At 43.6% G+C, this 15,517-nt stretch overlaps 1 protein-coding gene across 4 annotated transcripts in view; it reads left to right on the forward strand.

Moving 5' to 3' along the window:
• Window positions 1-1,648: 1,648 nt before the first annotated feature.
• Window positions 1,649-15,517, forward strand: part of LOC148036161 (phosphoinositide phospholipase C 2-like) — a 50,775-nt gene continuing 36,906 nt past the window's right edge. Inside the window, exons 1-8 of one of the 4 annotated variants that reach the window (XM_087678184.1) lie at window positions 1,649-2,097; window positions 2,681-3,014; window positions 3,178-3,374; window positions 3,478-3,613; window positions 3,775-4,047; window positions 4,231-4,481; window positions 4,595-4,712; window positions 4,953-5,117. In XM_087678184.1, coding sequence (XP_087534310.1) covers window positions 2,700-3,014; window positions 3,178-3,374; window positions 3,478-3,613; window positions 3,775-4,047; window positions 4,231-4,481; window positions 4,595-4,712; window positions 4,953-5,117 — 1,455 coding nt within the window. In that variant the 5' untranslated portion in view covers window positions 1,649-2,097; window positions 2,681-2,699. Of the gene's footprint in view, window positions 2,098-2,514; window positions 3,015-3,177; window positions 3,375-3,477; window positions 3,614-3,774; window positions 4,048-4,230; window positions 4,482-4,594; window positions 4,713-4,952; window positions 5,118-15,517 lie in introns of all 4 variants that reach the window. The other 3 variants (XM_087678182.1, XM_087678181.1, XM_087678183.1) reach the window with 3 other exon arrangements.

A 15,517-nucleotide genomic window follows, 5' to 3' on the forward strand; every position in this document is an offset into this window, starting at 1 on the left:
CTAATAAAACTAATTAGTTAGTTAGATAACAATAAACTAATTGGATAACAATAAACCAATAAACTAATCAGTAAACTAATAAACTAATTAGATAACAATAAACTAATAAAACAATTTCATCATTATCATTATCATTATCATTAACAATTAACAATAATAAAACATTCATAATCATAATTACTAATAAATAAACTTATAAACTTATAAACTTAAACTGAATTAATTAACTTTAACTATTAATAACTATTAACATAACATTAACTATTTCATTAACATTAACTATTAACTATTTTAACTAATTAACTAATTAGATATAACAATAATAATTAGATATAACTAATTGGCGGGCAGCGCCGCGGGCCGGGGGGGGGGGAGGGGGTACTTGGTGGGCAGCGCCGAGGGTCCTGTGGGGGGGGGGGTTGGGGGACTTGGCGGGTAGCGTCGCGGGCCGCGGGGGGGTGGGAGACTTGGCGGGGGTGCATTTTGAAGGTGCGGGGAGAGAGAGAGAGAGAGAGAGAGAGAGAGAGAGAGAGAGAGAGAGAGAGAGAGAGAGAGAGAGAGAGAGAGAGAGAGAGAGAGAGAGAGGCACTTGAGCGAGCTAGCTCCCCTGCTCCAAGCAATTCCAAGCGTGCTCCCTTGCTCGAAGCGTGCTCCTCTGCTCCAGAGAATTCCACCCTGCAACCAAGCAATCGAAAAGAGAGATAAAAAATCTATGATATAGATGTCTCTCACTAATCATGAGAGAAAGAGGTCGTGGGGTATTAAAGCCACGTTAACCTCCCTCAACCTTGCATGCATACAATTCAAAAATTCAAAACAGGCTTGGGATTCAAAAATAGGCTTGGGGAAAGAAATGGAGGTTCGGGAGGTACCGACCCTCCAGCCAAATGAGAGAGAGAGAGAGAGAGAGAGAGAGAGAGAGAGAGAGAGAGAGAGAGAGAGAGAGAGAGAGAGAGAGAGAGAGAGAGAGAGAGAGAGAGAGACTTGCACATGAGCGAGCTGGCTCCCTTGCTTCAAGCAATTCCAAGCGTGCTCCCTTGCTCGAAGCGTGCTCCTTTGCTCCAGAGAATTCCACCCTGCAACCAAGCAATCGAAAAGAGAGATAAAAAATCTATGATATAGATGTCTCTCACTAATCATGAGAGAAAGAGGTCGTGGGGTATTAAAGCCACGTTATCTCCCTTAACCTTGCATGCATGCAATTCAAAAATTCAAAACAAGCTTGGGATTCAAAAATAGGCTCGGGGAAAGAAATGGAGATTCGGGAGATACCCAACCTCCAGCCAAAATGATAAGTAGATATAGATATAGATGTTTGGGGGATTATCAATGGAGGGTGATTTTTTCATAGGTTATAGCCAAATTTTTTGGGTTTTGGACCTTTTTTTTTTTGTAGTCACATTTGTGGAATTTCGTGCAAAAAGAATACACTGGTACGAAGGCTTAGTCCATATGCCCACCGATTTCATAATGCCGAAGATAGGATCGCGTGATGGGAGCCCGTAGCAGCACGCATGCTGTCATGGTTAAAAGATGCAGGTAATGATGGCAATATGGGGAAGGTCTAGCCTCGTTGAGGCGACTTGCGGGTACGAGGGGGTGGTGGTTGCGTCGAGTGTGAGTTTATCAAAATTTCAATATTGTAATTCGGAGGTACGAAAAAAAAATAACAGACGAGGCCCCATTGCACATCTCCCGATTAAATACATCAGAAAATTAGGGTCAGCGACTCAGCGCAGCGGGCCACGATTCATAAGGTGGTGGGAATAAATCCATCATAATTCATCCACAGGAAAAGGGCAAACTTGATTAACCCATGCCCACTAAGACAAGGGGGGAAAATTGATCTGGAGCTGCTCTCCAACAGTGTAGCAACAAGTGCACGCAATTCGACAATTGACTGTGTCCCCTATCCAGAGTAATACGATGACCCACACGTGTATGTATATATATGTACGCGGCCCATTTCTCTCCAGCTTCCTCAAGTTACTCGCTTGCATCCATGGTGGTCGGATCTCCGTGCTCTCCCCCTTCCACCCGATGCACATTGGGGGTCTTCCGAATTAGCTCGTAGCAGTCTGCCCTGTGCCTTCTCAGGTCAGCCCACTTCCACCCTTTGTGCTGATTCACTTTCTCCATCATTGTTTTGCAGGGCTGCTCAGATTTGTTTGGGTAAGCCCCTGTCTGTGCTATCTTGCAAAGTCACCTGCAAGAAGTTTCAGAGAAATTGCCACTTTAATTAACGCATTGGTGAATTACGACAATACTATGAGCCTTCTGCGAGCGAGGGACCGCATTTCTAGCTAGGCATTGTTGGGGGCAGGGGGACTTGTGCCCCCAACTGCACCTAGGTAGGTATGGGGTGCCTCCCGACAAGAAGCTCATGATGTTGAATGCTATAGGTAAAAACAAGGGAAGAGAGCCCGTTTCCCCAGATGAGAAATTCTCACTTACTTCTTGTGACTTCTTCTGATGACAAATGCTTACCTGCACTCAGTGAAAAATTAGTTTCAGTGGTATTGGATATTTAATGACAGGGAACATTTCGGGTAAAGTATACACAGAAAGTTAGGTTAGTGGTATTGGCTATCGGATCCAAATGCAGACAGAGAGTGGGGAGGCCAAGCAGAAGGTGCATTGACTCAGAAAGAAAATAAGAAAATCCATCTGATTCTCACAGCTCGACCAATCACGGAAGCATGTTGGCAATCAAGAGCTGCTTTGCCTGCTTTGCTCGCAGAAAGTTTGAGATGGATCTGTCACCACCACCGGATATTGAAGCTCTTTTCAAACAGTACAGTGAGAACAATCAAATGAAACTTGACAACTTCCAGAAGTTTTTAAGAGAGGTGCAGCACGAGTCAAAGAGTGATGAAGAAGTGCTTGCTATCATGAGTAGCCCGACTGAGAAGGGCCATCTGCGGGACAAGCTGTTTCGACCCAATGTATTCAATCTGGATAGTTTCTTTGCCTATTTATTTAATGAGCTCCTGAACCCACCGATTTCTTCATCTGTAAGTTATCTCCAGAAAGGATTGTGTGATTACTCCGAAGCTTTTTGATTAACTTTGGATTGTGTGCTTTCTCTTAGTTACGAGTTTATGACTTCATTACTTCTGTTCCATTGGCTAAAACACATCTTTGAAGTATATTGCTCTCATGCTGTATTCTTTTCAGGTTCATCATGATATGACCCAGCCAATGTCACATTACTTTATTTATACTGGGCACAATTCCTACCTTACCGGCAATCAACTTAGTAGTGACTGTAGTGAGAAACCAATCATTGAAGCATTACATAGAGGAGTGCGGGTGATTGAATTGGACCTTTGGCCAAATTCAGATAAAACAAGGGTTCTAGTTCTTCATGGAAGGTATACTGTTTGGCATTCCAAATCTATATGGCTATTCATTTCTGTCATTTCTGCGAATCCACCAGTAGTGCTCCCTATGGACCTTTTTTGGTTGCATAAACAGAACTCTGACAGCACCAGTTGACTTTGAGAAGTGCATAGTGGCAATAAAAGAAAATGCTTTTGTTAAAAGTGAGTATCCTGTTGTGATCACCTTTGAGGACCACCTTCCAGCTCCCTTACAAGCCCAAGTAGCTGAGGTATGTTAATGCCTTATTTGCAGACCTTTTCTTTTAAGCAGGTTCTGTTACATATTATGCTAAGTAATTCAAGGTTTCCCTTCATCCTCTCAAGTCTTAGAATTTGTAAACAAATGAATAGTGATAGATTACCTGAAGGCTAAAGTTTACTGCCAGGACAGATTGTTCATCGGGTTATTGGGGACACTTTGTACTACCCAGATGGACAGGAGGGGTTTGTTGAGTTTCCATCCCCAGAGGATTTAAAGAAGAGAATTTTGATCTCGACCAAACCACCAAAGGAGTACCTCTCAGCTGGTGCACAGGCAGATAATAATGCAGGAGCAACAGCAGGTACAGGACAGAGTGAACAAACAGAACCAGCAGAAAAGGAAGAGCCATGGGGTGAGGAGATTCTTGATAGCACACAAGATTGTGCAGCTTTGGCAGATGAGGTAATCTTATGCTTATAACTCCAAATTTTTTTGTACATTAGTTTGACTTTGAGAGTGGAATGAATGAATGTTACTGATCAATCTCCCAGGGCCAGAGCTTACATGAATTGTTGGCATTTTAACTGAATTATTCTCCAAGGGGACAGAAGGTAGAGCGAGCTTACTGCTGCTTGTCTTTGATAGGAAGCTGAGCAAGCTGCATCTCAACATATGCTTGACGTTGACCTGTCTTATGAGGAAAAGCCACCAGAGAAGCAAGATGAGAGCAAAGTTGCACCTGAGTACAAAAGGATTATCACAATACGAGCAGGAAAGCCTCAGGGTGATTCCTTGAAAGATTCTCTGATTCCACATGATAAGTATGCAAGGAGAGTCAGCTTAAGTAATCCGCAACTTTCAAAAGTATCAAAGGCACATCCGGATCTGGTTTTGAGGTTTGTGCACAGAGGCAGATGCTAAGTACTGGAATTACTGTTGACTATTAGAGTGTGCAATTGTCTTGATTTTACAGTGCCTACATGCTTACATCACTACTATCTGTTATCAGCTTTACCCAAAAAAATCTTCTGCGAATATACCCTTATGGATTGCGGGTTGATTCTTCAAATTATAATCCCTTCCAAGCATGGGCACATGGAGCACAGATGGTGGCTTTCAATATGCAGGTTTGCATTCTTTTGTTCCGTCGATAGAGGATGTAAATCAGCCTTCTCTTGCATGAATTGTCAAGTTTAAAAATATCGATCCTATTGCCTTTTTTTTCCTCTTTTTTTTTGGGGGGGGGGGGGGGGAATGGGGGGTGGCAATAGAAGACCTGCACAAGCATCGTCCTGCAATGGAAGTTTAAGTAAGATAAGTTGAACCCTTGATGCCCATTCACTCGAACTGTCAAGTTTGATATGCAGGGCTATGGAAGACCACTTTGGTTAGTGCATGGGCTTTTCAGAGCAAATGGTGGCTGTGGGTATGTGAAAAAGCCCAATTATCTTCTCTCTCCAATTGCGGATGGGTCAGTTGTACAAAGTGTATATGATCCACAGCCGCCTGGTTCAGTAAAGAAAACTTTAAAGGTAAAGAATGTTCAGTATTTGGGTTTTTGTAATCCTTAGTGCAATCAGTGGTATCAATGAGCTGTTTTTACACGAAGTAGTAAAGAGCATTGGGTAGATCAGGTGCCTCACCATTTTTGTCAAAGAGCTCAATCCACTTGGTTGCCTACTATTGGAATTATAGACTAAACAAGGCACAGTGGGCAGTGCATAACTTTCAAGGTGATGCAAAATTGTTCGAAACCTCAAATGAATTTTACAAGTAGAAGGGTGCATGGAGTTGCCACTCCATCTTAGCTTGTTCCAACTCGGCAACATCCCCACTCTACAAGCTATCTCATTATTTTTGGACCAACATTCAAGACCTTTTACACTAGGAACTTTTGTTGTCTGTTGCTTATGATTCCTTCTCCATATAAATAAAGGAGCACTCAATGTTGGTTTGGATTATTACTAGTGGCTACTTGAGATGTGCGGGCATTGAATGTTTTCCAATACACTCCTCTACATGTAACTGAGCAAGCTAGTTCCTTTATATCAATGCCAAGTTGATGAACATATTAGTTATCCTTGATCTAATTACCTCACGTGCAACAAAAAACTTTGCCTTATGTTTAATGTTTATAGAAGATAGTGCCACTCAGGTTATGAGTAGACATAATTTCAGACTCAGTAAAAATATTGGACATAGTGGATGCATGATCTCCTGTCCGATCCAAGCGGTTGTTACATGTTAAGATGTTGCTTGATGTACTAGTAGTGCTTTACTTTGTTATTGTGAGAGTGTGTAGTGGACAAGGAAACACGAGAATGGAGAGAGAAGGGAAGAGAAAGACTGCAATGAAAGAAGAGAATGGAAGAAAGAAATCTACACTGAACTCCAAAAGAATGCTGAATACAAAGAGGACTGATCAGTCCCTGCTTGCAGCCCAAGACATCAATGAGGGCACCGGATCAGGTTGATGACAGAAGGTAGCATTGGAAGATGGAGAATCCTTGAATCTGGGAGTGTCTGAAATCTATAGAAGATAACTTGTGAATGTGTGGCAACAACCAATTGCCTTGCTATGTATAGCAAAGGGCTGCAAAAGCTGGCTGATCGGATCATGCAGGTGACGAAAATACTAGCCAGCTTGCATACTGGAAATAAAATAATGCTGGCAGCTACGAAAAATGCTGATTGCCGCCTGATAAGTGGAATAGGTCCCAGTGCCACTGGAAAAGAAATGCACAAGCTGAAAAATAACCAGCTTGTTGCACTTATCATGTTCCTCCGCAGCTCTACCATGAATGCTCCCTTATCCATGGGCAATTTTTACCTTCTAGCTAGAAGGGTTTTAACCTTGTGTGAACGCCTGTAACGTGTTAGTGGGTGTGGTACTTTAGTACCTTAGGGATTGTACTTTGATTATCATTCTCACATAGTGGATATAAGTTTCTAGTAAAACTCTCCATTTGTTGTTCACTTGTTCTTTGTGAATGTGTGTCAGTGTGTGTGCATTGTGGAATCCTAATTTGACAGTGGTATCAGAGCTATACTTCCTTTTAGTTGCTACAACCACCAACTCAGCTATGCCATTGAGTCTTAAACTTGACATTTGTTGCTCCTCATGCATCTTCTTCCTTTTGCACATTTGATGAATTGATCGCTTTAGCATGTTTGAGTTGTTCTTTTGATTGCATAGCCTATACCTGCACTTGAAAATCTACCATCAACTGCCTATCACATAGCCTACTTGTCATCATTAGCTTGCATGCAATCAGTCTGCTTCAAAATGTTGCTTGTTGTAGGTTGTGAGCCATGTTGCGTGCTTATATTTGTTGCTTGCTTGTGCTAGGTTTGTCGCCTACCTCTCCATGATTCGGTGCTGCTTGTTTAAGACATTTGCCATTGACAACTTGCATTTTTGCGCTAGACCTTGATGTGACAGCTTCGTGAAGGTCGTTTGGTCAACACCTTGTGGGCATGGATGCAACAACAATTGACAAATTTGCATGTTTAGCGAGTTTGGACAATCGTTAGTCTTATATTTTTATTTGCATTGTTTGTATGATTCTTTTTCACATGCACATGGTTTATTTGTTTCTAAAAATAGGAGGACATGATATTTTGACAATAGAGCTTCCCAACACATAACATCTTTCCATGACTTGTTTGTATCATATGTAAATGCACATGAAGTGACTTAGTGTGAAGACATTGGTCAAAGCATTTGTACACTGGGGTGGTGGTATGGGATGCCAACCCTTGGGATGTGGTCGTGCCCTGAAGTGTTGCTAGCTTCCAAGCTTGGGGTTGAGCCCTTTTGGCTCTATGATTGGGAGGTGAGTCTAATGACTAGTTCCTTTTGTGTTGAGTTTGGCTTGCGTCGTGTCTCATGTGCAGGTTGGATTTGTTAGCAGATATGTCAGTTCATGGTTGAGCCTATGCATGTGATTCAGAGAGCTAGGACACTAGTATATTTCCTAGATTCTTTTTGTTGCTGTTTGAACTGGTTCTTGCTGCTATGATTGGTTTACAGCCTTGGTGACCTTCCTCTACTAAATTCTGGTTTGTTTTTTTGCTATTTTCTGAGCGTGATTGCAGTCTGCCATCTAGATTTATAGTTTTTTGGGGCTGTTCAGGGCTGGGGATCTCTTTTTCCCCCTTCTACATCAGTGTTTTGGTGTCTGCTAGCTGAGGTGACCTGTTTTCGTGCAAGATGATTGCATTTAGTGCCATTCTTGCTCGCATTTTATTGATCCGCCTCTACATTTTGCTTTTTTGCTTTTGTGCAGGGCTGGGTGATACTATTTTGGGCTGGTTTTGGTTGTGTTTGGTTTGTATTTCCTTATGTGATACAATACTCAGCTTCAGGGGGAGTTCATGTGCATTTGGTGGTTGTGTTTTCATCACTACACTCTGGTTATTGTTGATCTTTTCTTTATGTGCTTTCTTTGTTGCATTGAACTCGGGCAATCCTTGTGAGTTTGTATTTTTTGGCACACTTTTCTCCCTGCAGATCCCTTGTTTTTTTCCCCCCATCTTCTGTGTATCTATCTCATCATGGCTCCTCCGGTATCTCATCCTAATAGTCAATATGCAGATATTATTTACTCATCTACAAGTGTTATATTGGAGACTTGTTGTATTTAGCTTTAGGTTTTTGTGAGGATATTTTCTCTTGGTGCTTCAGATGTTCAAGTTTTAGAGAGGTGCCATACGACGGCAGATGAAGAAATCTTAGTGCTATTATTGTGGCAAGAAGCGACATCTCTGAAAGGACTGCAAGACATTTGCAACTTTTAGACAGGAGTAGGAGTGGATAGTGATGACTCTCCTTGCGAGTCTTTCTCATTTCTAGGTCCAAGATTAGGATTTGGCTATGTGGCCTTGGTGATGGCTGCAAGGGCCTCCCTTCCAGGTTGCTAGTATAGATGATGCATTCATCCCTCACAACTCTCCAGTGCTGAGAGGGAGTGAGAGAGGGTGGTGAGATGGGGTTAGAGAGCCTCGTTTATATAGGTATACAGGTGGCAGGTGCACAGGTTCCCGAGAGGGTTTCCTGATACATTGCCCAAAGTTCGGCAGGTTCAAAACTTGGAGCTAGGATTGACATTCAGGTACATGATGAGTTGGTTCTTTGCTAGAGAGTAGAATTGGCTCCTAGTTTGAGCTCACATGAGGAGACACTTTGGCGGTTGCGGAATCCATGGTCACATATATTCAGAGGTATTTTTGACAGGTTGGGCTTGTATGCTACTGTGAGACCTTCTTGATAGATATTGAGAGTTGCTATGATTCTTCTCTATTTTTAGGAGCTAATATGATAGGTTTTCTTTGAGGCACCTTGGTGGTGGCTTGTGTAGCTACTGCTCGGGTATCCATGGTTCTACTTTGGTAGTCCCTGTTGTATGTCTTATGATGGGATTTTATCATTGTATATTGTATTGTATGAGATGACCCATGATCTGAGAGAGGGTGTTGGCAAATATGATAGTTCATGGTTGAGTTTGTGCATGTGATTCAAAGGGCTAGGGCACCTGTATATTTCCTAGATTGTTTAGGTGTTATCTAGCATTTTATGATGGCTATTTTAGCATTTTATGCTGGCCGACATGCTGCCATTTATGGCATTATTTTGCCTATTTATTTCGGGCTCCTCATTCATAGTCATCATTCATCATCTGATAGGTTTTTTTTGGAGAGAGAGGAGCAAGTCCTAGTGCCTTCACAGTTGGTGATTCACATTTGTTTTGTACTCTCTCATATCTTGGTATATGGATTTCATTTCCCGAGCATCTCTTTGCTTCTGAGTTCTTTGTGCAGTGTTCTTTTCTTTTCTTTTGCAATGTTTCTCTTTCCTTTGTCTCGTGTTCAGCAGTCTATTACAACAATTTTCCACCCTTCCATTACTACATCTACTTCTGACAGGATCTTAGGGAGATGTTTCATACGTATCAAAGCGTCAACCTGCAATTGGATGCAAGATCCAATGACGTACACAAAACCAATTTTGTTGACGAAGCCATGATGGTTCATGCTTGACTAGTACGCCTTTATCTGATTAAGGGTGGTATGGGACATTGTTGGCGGGAGAGGTGTGCACGAGGGGTACATGTTGTGGGTGGTGGATACAAAAACAATGTATGTTTTTTGTTTCATACCCATTCTCAGGTTTTGTGTTGAGTTGATCATTGTGCGTGAGATTTTTCAGTGGATTTTTTTTTGACAAGAGTCCAAGGAGTTGCCACTCTAGGGCTATGTCAGACTATTGTCAAAAGCTGTAATCCTGTAGCCTAGATAAGCATGAGACTATTACTTGATTGTAAATTTTGTCAATTTAGCATTTAATTCTAATGATTTAGCATTTAATGTTATTATCATATTAATTTCAAGGTTTCATTAATATTAAATGTTACCATTGACTTAGCATTTGATGTTAGCATTGCTTTAAATTCTAGCACTAAGATTAAATGTTATATTAGTATTGCAGTCAATATGAGACGATTGCTAGGGAAAGCATTAAAATAGTCAAGGATCGTGCCATGTTTTATGCTAACCAACATCATACTCCTAGGGAGCTCTAGAAAGGCATGTGGGTTTACATTAAAAGTCCCAAAGGACTTTGATTCAATGACTACCGGCAAGTACTATAAGTTATCTTCGAAGTATTGTGGTCCTTTCTAAATTACCAAGAAAATAAGTAGTGTATCCTATGAATTAGACTTACCTTCTAAAATCTGAGTTCACCTTGTGTTCCACGTGAGTCGTTTGAAAAAATGATTGGGATAAGGTGACCATACGATCCTGATCGAGGACATCTCGAGGTTTGAGGATGCTGCTTATTATGTTCCACTCAAACCCGAATTGGTTCTTGACCTTAGGACTAAATGATCTTGTTGAACTGTTTATCCCAAGTATTTGGTCAAGTGGAAAAACCGCCTAGAGACGGAGGTTGCTTGGGAGTCGGTATGTTCATTGAAGAGTCGTTTTCCTCACTTTGTCCTTGGGGATATTGTTGAGGATAGCAATCATTTATAAGGGGGGAAGTGTTATGTCCCTGGACATCCAAATGGGCGCTAGTAGCATTGGTCACTTTGGTCATTAAGTGACTTAGTGCAAACGCACTAAGGGCACTTCGGATTTAGGGCAATCAAGTCCTATTTATAGGACTCAAGGCCCTATTGTGCACATTCATTGTGTGATTACATCGCTTGGATTGTTAGCCCACTGGCCAACGCATCTGTACATCAAGGTGGTGGTATGGGATGCCATCCCTTGGATGTGGTTGTGGCTTGGAGTGTTGCTAGCTCCTAGGCTTGAGGGTGAGCCCATTTGGCTTGATGGTTGGGAGGTGAGTCTAATGTTCAATCCCTTCTTTGTTGAGTTTGGCAAGCATCGTGTGTTGTGTGTAGGTTGGATCCTAGGGGGACGTTTTAGTCACCATTAACAGTAATGGCCAATTGAATGTTCTAGGCCAAGTTTTGATACTTGGTACCACCTAGTACCCGTCAAGCATAATTTTTTATAACTTTTGCCTTTGGTACCGATTGATATCTTGGGGTCCTAGGTCCCACACTGTGAGATAATTATTGTGCATCTCACATGTGCACACATTTGTACTTAGTTAAATGGGAAGCAACACAATAAAATTTCACATCCTCATGATAGACCACCCCCTTGAAATCCCTACAATCGTCCTCGATTGCATTGCAATGTACCAAAACAAAACATTTTGCACTAATTTCCCAAAAGGCACCATAGTAATGTGAGAGTGCGCAACGGAAGAAGAACACGAACACGGAGGAGAGGAGAGAGAAAGCAGAGAATGAAGGAAGAAAATCTGCACTGACTGAAATGAATGCTGAATACACTGAAATGGACTGATCAGTCCCTGCACGCAGCCCAAAGCGTCAGTGAGGGTACCAGATCAGGCTGATGATGACGGCAGCACCGAAGACGGAGGAAGATGACGGAGTCGGAGTGTGCACCTGCCAAAGAAGGAGGGAAGTTGATAATACAACTGACTGCCAAGTGGGAAATGGCTATAAATAGCCAAAAAACCCAAAAACTGGCCGACCTGAAATTTGAGGCCATAAATATGTCCGACCAGCATTTAATGCTGATCTGACCAGCATTTAATGCTGGTAAAAATGCCAGGAATGCTTAGAAAAATCTCGGAAAGGGTGGACAATGTCTGGCAGGTGAGGCAGGCTGATGAATGCAGAAACTGCCCCGGGAAATGCACATCTGAGTGCTCTAGAATGAGCTACTTCCTCCGTCAAAACAAGTGATAGACAAGTCAGAGCTCCTAAAGTCCTCGTCTGACTCAGACTGAGGCTCACAGGCAGGAGATGACAAGGCATGACAAACATGACTGCTAACACCCCCTCTCAGATCCTGGATGTGGCGGAAGGCCAAGGGAGAAACGGATCTTGGGGTGGCAAGAGGAATGCCAAGGTCGATTAAGTCCGTCGATGTAGACTGTTGCTGAAGGAGCTTCTCACGATCCTGGAAACCCCCCTCTAAAACACTAGGGGCCAGGGAATCCACAGCCGCATCACCGAGATCGTCCCCCTCTGAAAGGGATGGGGGGTACGAGGGAACCACCGGAGGAGAAGGTGGGGGATGGGAAGGAACCTGTGGAATAGAAGGTGCACAAGCGGGAACAGGTGTAGCAATAGACTGCCTCGGAGGACCCTGCATCAAAGAAGGGGAATGGAGCCTGTAAAGCTCGCTCTCCTGCCAACCTGTAGATAAGACAGCTCCTGTAAAAGAATCCTCAATAACAACGGCATGCTCGGTGAAGATCATTCGTGTGCCAAGCCTCGTAAGGCCATAAACTGAGAGGAGGGGAAGGCCCAAATCTGGAACATGTAGGGCCTGTGAAAAGGAGCTCGAAGGTTGGTCGGTAAACAAAGGCAATGTGCCAACACCACTAATAGGCACCGATAAAATGTCACCAACAGTGACTGAACCCTCTGATGGACGGAGATCCTATAATAAATCACCTCGGGGAGTCATATGACTCGAAGCACCACTGTCCACTAACCAAGGCTGTGCAGAAGACACTGCAGCCACGAAAGAAGGATCCTCCTCCAAAGCATGGATATGAAGGAACACTGACTCATGGGTAACAGCTGGTGTAGAGGTAGAAGAAGGCTCTGATGTAGATCCACCCTTCGCTCCCGGACGAAGGTGAGGGTACTTCTTCCAACATTTCTCCTCTGGATGTGTCCCTTTCCCACAGTGTGGGCACTTCGGTCTCTCTGAATCTGAGTCAGAGCCTGAAGAACTGTCCTTCTGCTTAGCCTTTGACTTCGTCTTCTTCTTCTTCTGTCCTCCCAAACCTGCAACAAAGGCTCTAGTGGAGTCGGATCCACTAGCACTGACCTCTCTGAGTCGCTCGTCATGCTCTAAGACAAGCGGGGATAGCTCCTCCCATAGAACCTTCTCACGGGTCCTCCATGTAAGAAGGCTGGTGTAGAAGACATCAAGCCGAGGCGATGGCAGCTGAGTCAAAAGAATCATAGCCATGTCTTTAGAAGATATCGTCCGACCGAGGGATGCAAGTTCATCCCTCATATCCTGTAATCTGTTGATGTGGTCCTTCATGGAAGGACTATCATCAATAGCGAGCATCCGCAACTTCTTTTCAAGAGATATCCGGTGGGCAAACGTCTTCTGTTGATAGAGAGACGCGAGCTTTCTCCACACGTCTGCTGCAGTCTTCAACCTGTGAACATGAACAAGGACAGAATCCTACAAACTCAGAAAGAGGAAAGATCGGGCTCTTGAATTGAGCCGATCCCATAAGGCTGCACAATCCATAGATGTCCCATCTGCGGGATCCACCTTAGGCCGGGGAATAGGAACAGAAACAAGCTCCCAAAGATCGAAGGAGTCCAAGATACACTCCACCTTGCAGGACCATAGAGAAAAGTTGGAGCCATCCAACTGGTCCTCTTTGGGCAGCTGAGGAAGTACGGGTACCTGTATAGGGGGTACCAAAGGCTGCATCGTCGGTCCACTAGAAGGGGATCGCCGAGATACATGAATAGAAGGGGGACGGGAAAGAGGAATAGACTCCGGACGACGGTCCTCGTGATAGAAATCACGCCTCCGTTTAGATGAATGTCGAGACAAAAGCTCATCATCTGAATCATCAAAACCTGTAAACTGATGATAAGACATCTTCTAAATCTGCAAAATACCAAACACCAAAGAAAACTGTGCCGATGCCGAAGAATGACCACCAGAAGGGTCACCAACCACCAGAAGAACCACCAAACTCCAGGAAATCAGGTCGCCTATCACCAGGAGGTGAAAACGCAGCTGTGTAGGGCACAAAATCCGGAGGGAAAGTTGCCAGGCACCAAAACGCAGCCAAGAAAAGAAGCGCCAGCTGGAGATGAGCCGCCAGGAGGGAAAACAACCACCTTGGATGCAAAACGCAGCCTGTAGTGGAGTCGCCCAGCTGAAGAGAAGGCCGCCCAGCTGAAAACGCAAGTAGACAGTGGCTGGTTGATGACGTGGCAGCCTCTGGAAGGGGCTGATGCAGCAAACGCAAATGTATAGACCACCTGGAGGGGCCGCTTGGCTGTTGGAGAAAAGGGGGGCAGCAACAGATGATAGGTGTGGTGTCTCTCCAGTCGATGAAGACCTCCGTGCTCTCAGTTTGGCGATGATACCATATGAGAGTGCGCAACGGAAGAAGAACACGAACACGGAGGAGAGGAGAGAGAAAGCAGAGAATGAAGGAAGAAAATCTGCACTGACTGAAATGAATGCTGAATACACTGAAATGGACTGATCAGTCCCTGCACGCAGCCCAAAGCGTCAGTGAGGGCACCAGATCAGGCTGATGATGACGGCAGCACCGAAGACGGAGGAAGATGACGGAGTCGGAGCGTGCACCTGCCAAAGAAGGAGGGAAGTTGATAATACAACTGACTGCCAAGTGGGAAATGGCTATAAATAGCCAAAAAACCCAAAAACTGACCGACCTGAAATTTGAGGCCATAAATATGTCCGACCAGCATTTAATGCTGATCTGACCAGCATTTAATTCTGGTAAAAATGCCAGGAATGCTCAGAAAAATCCCGGAAAGGGTGGACAATGTCCGGCAGGTGAGGCAGGCTGATGAATGTAGAAATTGCCCCGGGAAATGCACATCTGAGTGCTCTAGAATGAGCTACCTCCTCCGTCAAAACAAGTGATAGACAAGTCAGAGCTCCTAAAGTCCTCGTCTGACTCAGACTGAGGCTCACAGGCAGGAGATGACAAGGCATGACAAACATGACTGCTAACAAGTAAAAGAAACATTTGCCATTGTTGCGTAACTATGCTAATGCCAAAGACTTGCTGAAAATTTCCAGTTAGAACACATAAAACATAAGACTTGTAAAGAATCCAATATTTTTGCTAGAAACCCATAGAATGCATATGCTAGACACAGTGAATTTAATGCAAAAATCCATTGTTCCCTTAGGTAGCTTACATGCATAACTTTTCCACTTGCTCATAAAGAGGAGTTGGATGATAAGAAGTTACAGGCAGTAGGGCATCCCAAAACTTCTTATTATATTGTTCCAAGTTCTTGCATGGCGTTGCATCAAGCTCGTTCCAGGCTGTCATGGTGTCCACCTTAAATGTATTAGTCAACCAATTTGATGCAAACATTTGCTTGAATTGTACCTATATTGACGATGCTCTACCTTGCATTAAGAGGGTGAACCACCTCTACACTGCATTCATTCCCCTTTGAGAAAGTAGCTACCTTTCGAATCTTAGAGGATCCGGTGAAGTTTCCTTGCAAATAGGCTACATCAAACTGCTGAATAAAAGTCAAGGCTTTTAGCTTGTCTTGTGCACCAAAGGACTCAAACTTCACCCTTCCACCCTCATCATAGTCTTTTGCTGCCCCTTTGGGAGTCA

This window comes from Lygodium microphyllum, chromosome 5, assembly GCF_053477565.2.
Source record: "Lygodium microphyllum isolate KBCC chromosome 5, Lygodium_microphyllum_v1.1.10, whole genome shotgun sequence".
NCBI lineage: Eukaryota > Viridiplantae > Streptophyta > Polypodiopsida > Schizaeales > Lygodiaceae > Lygodium > Lygodium microphyllum.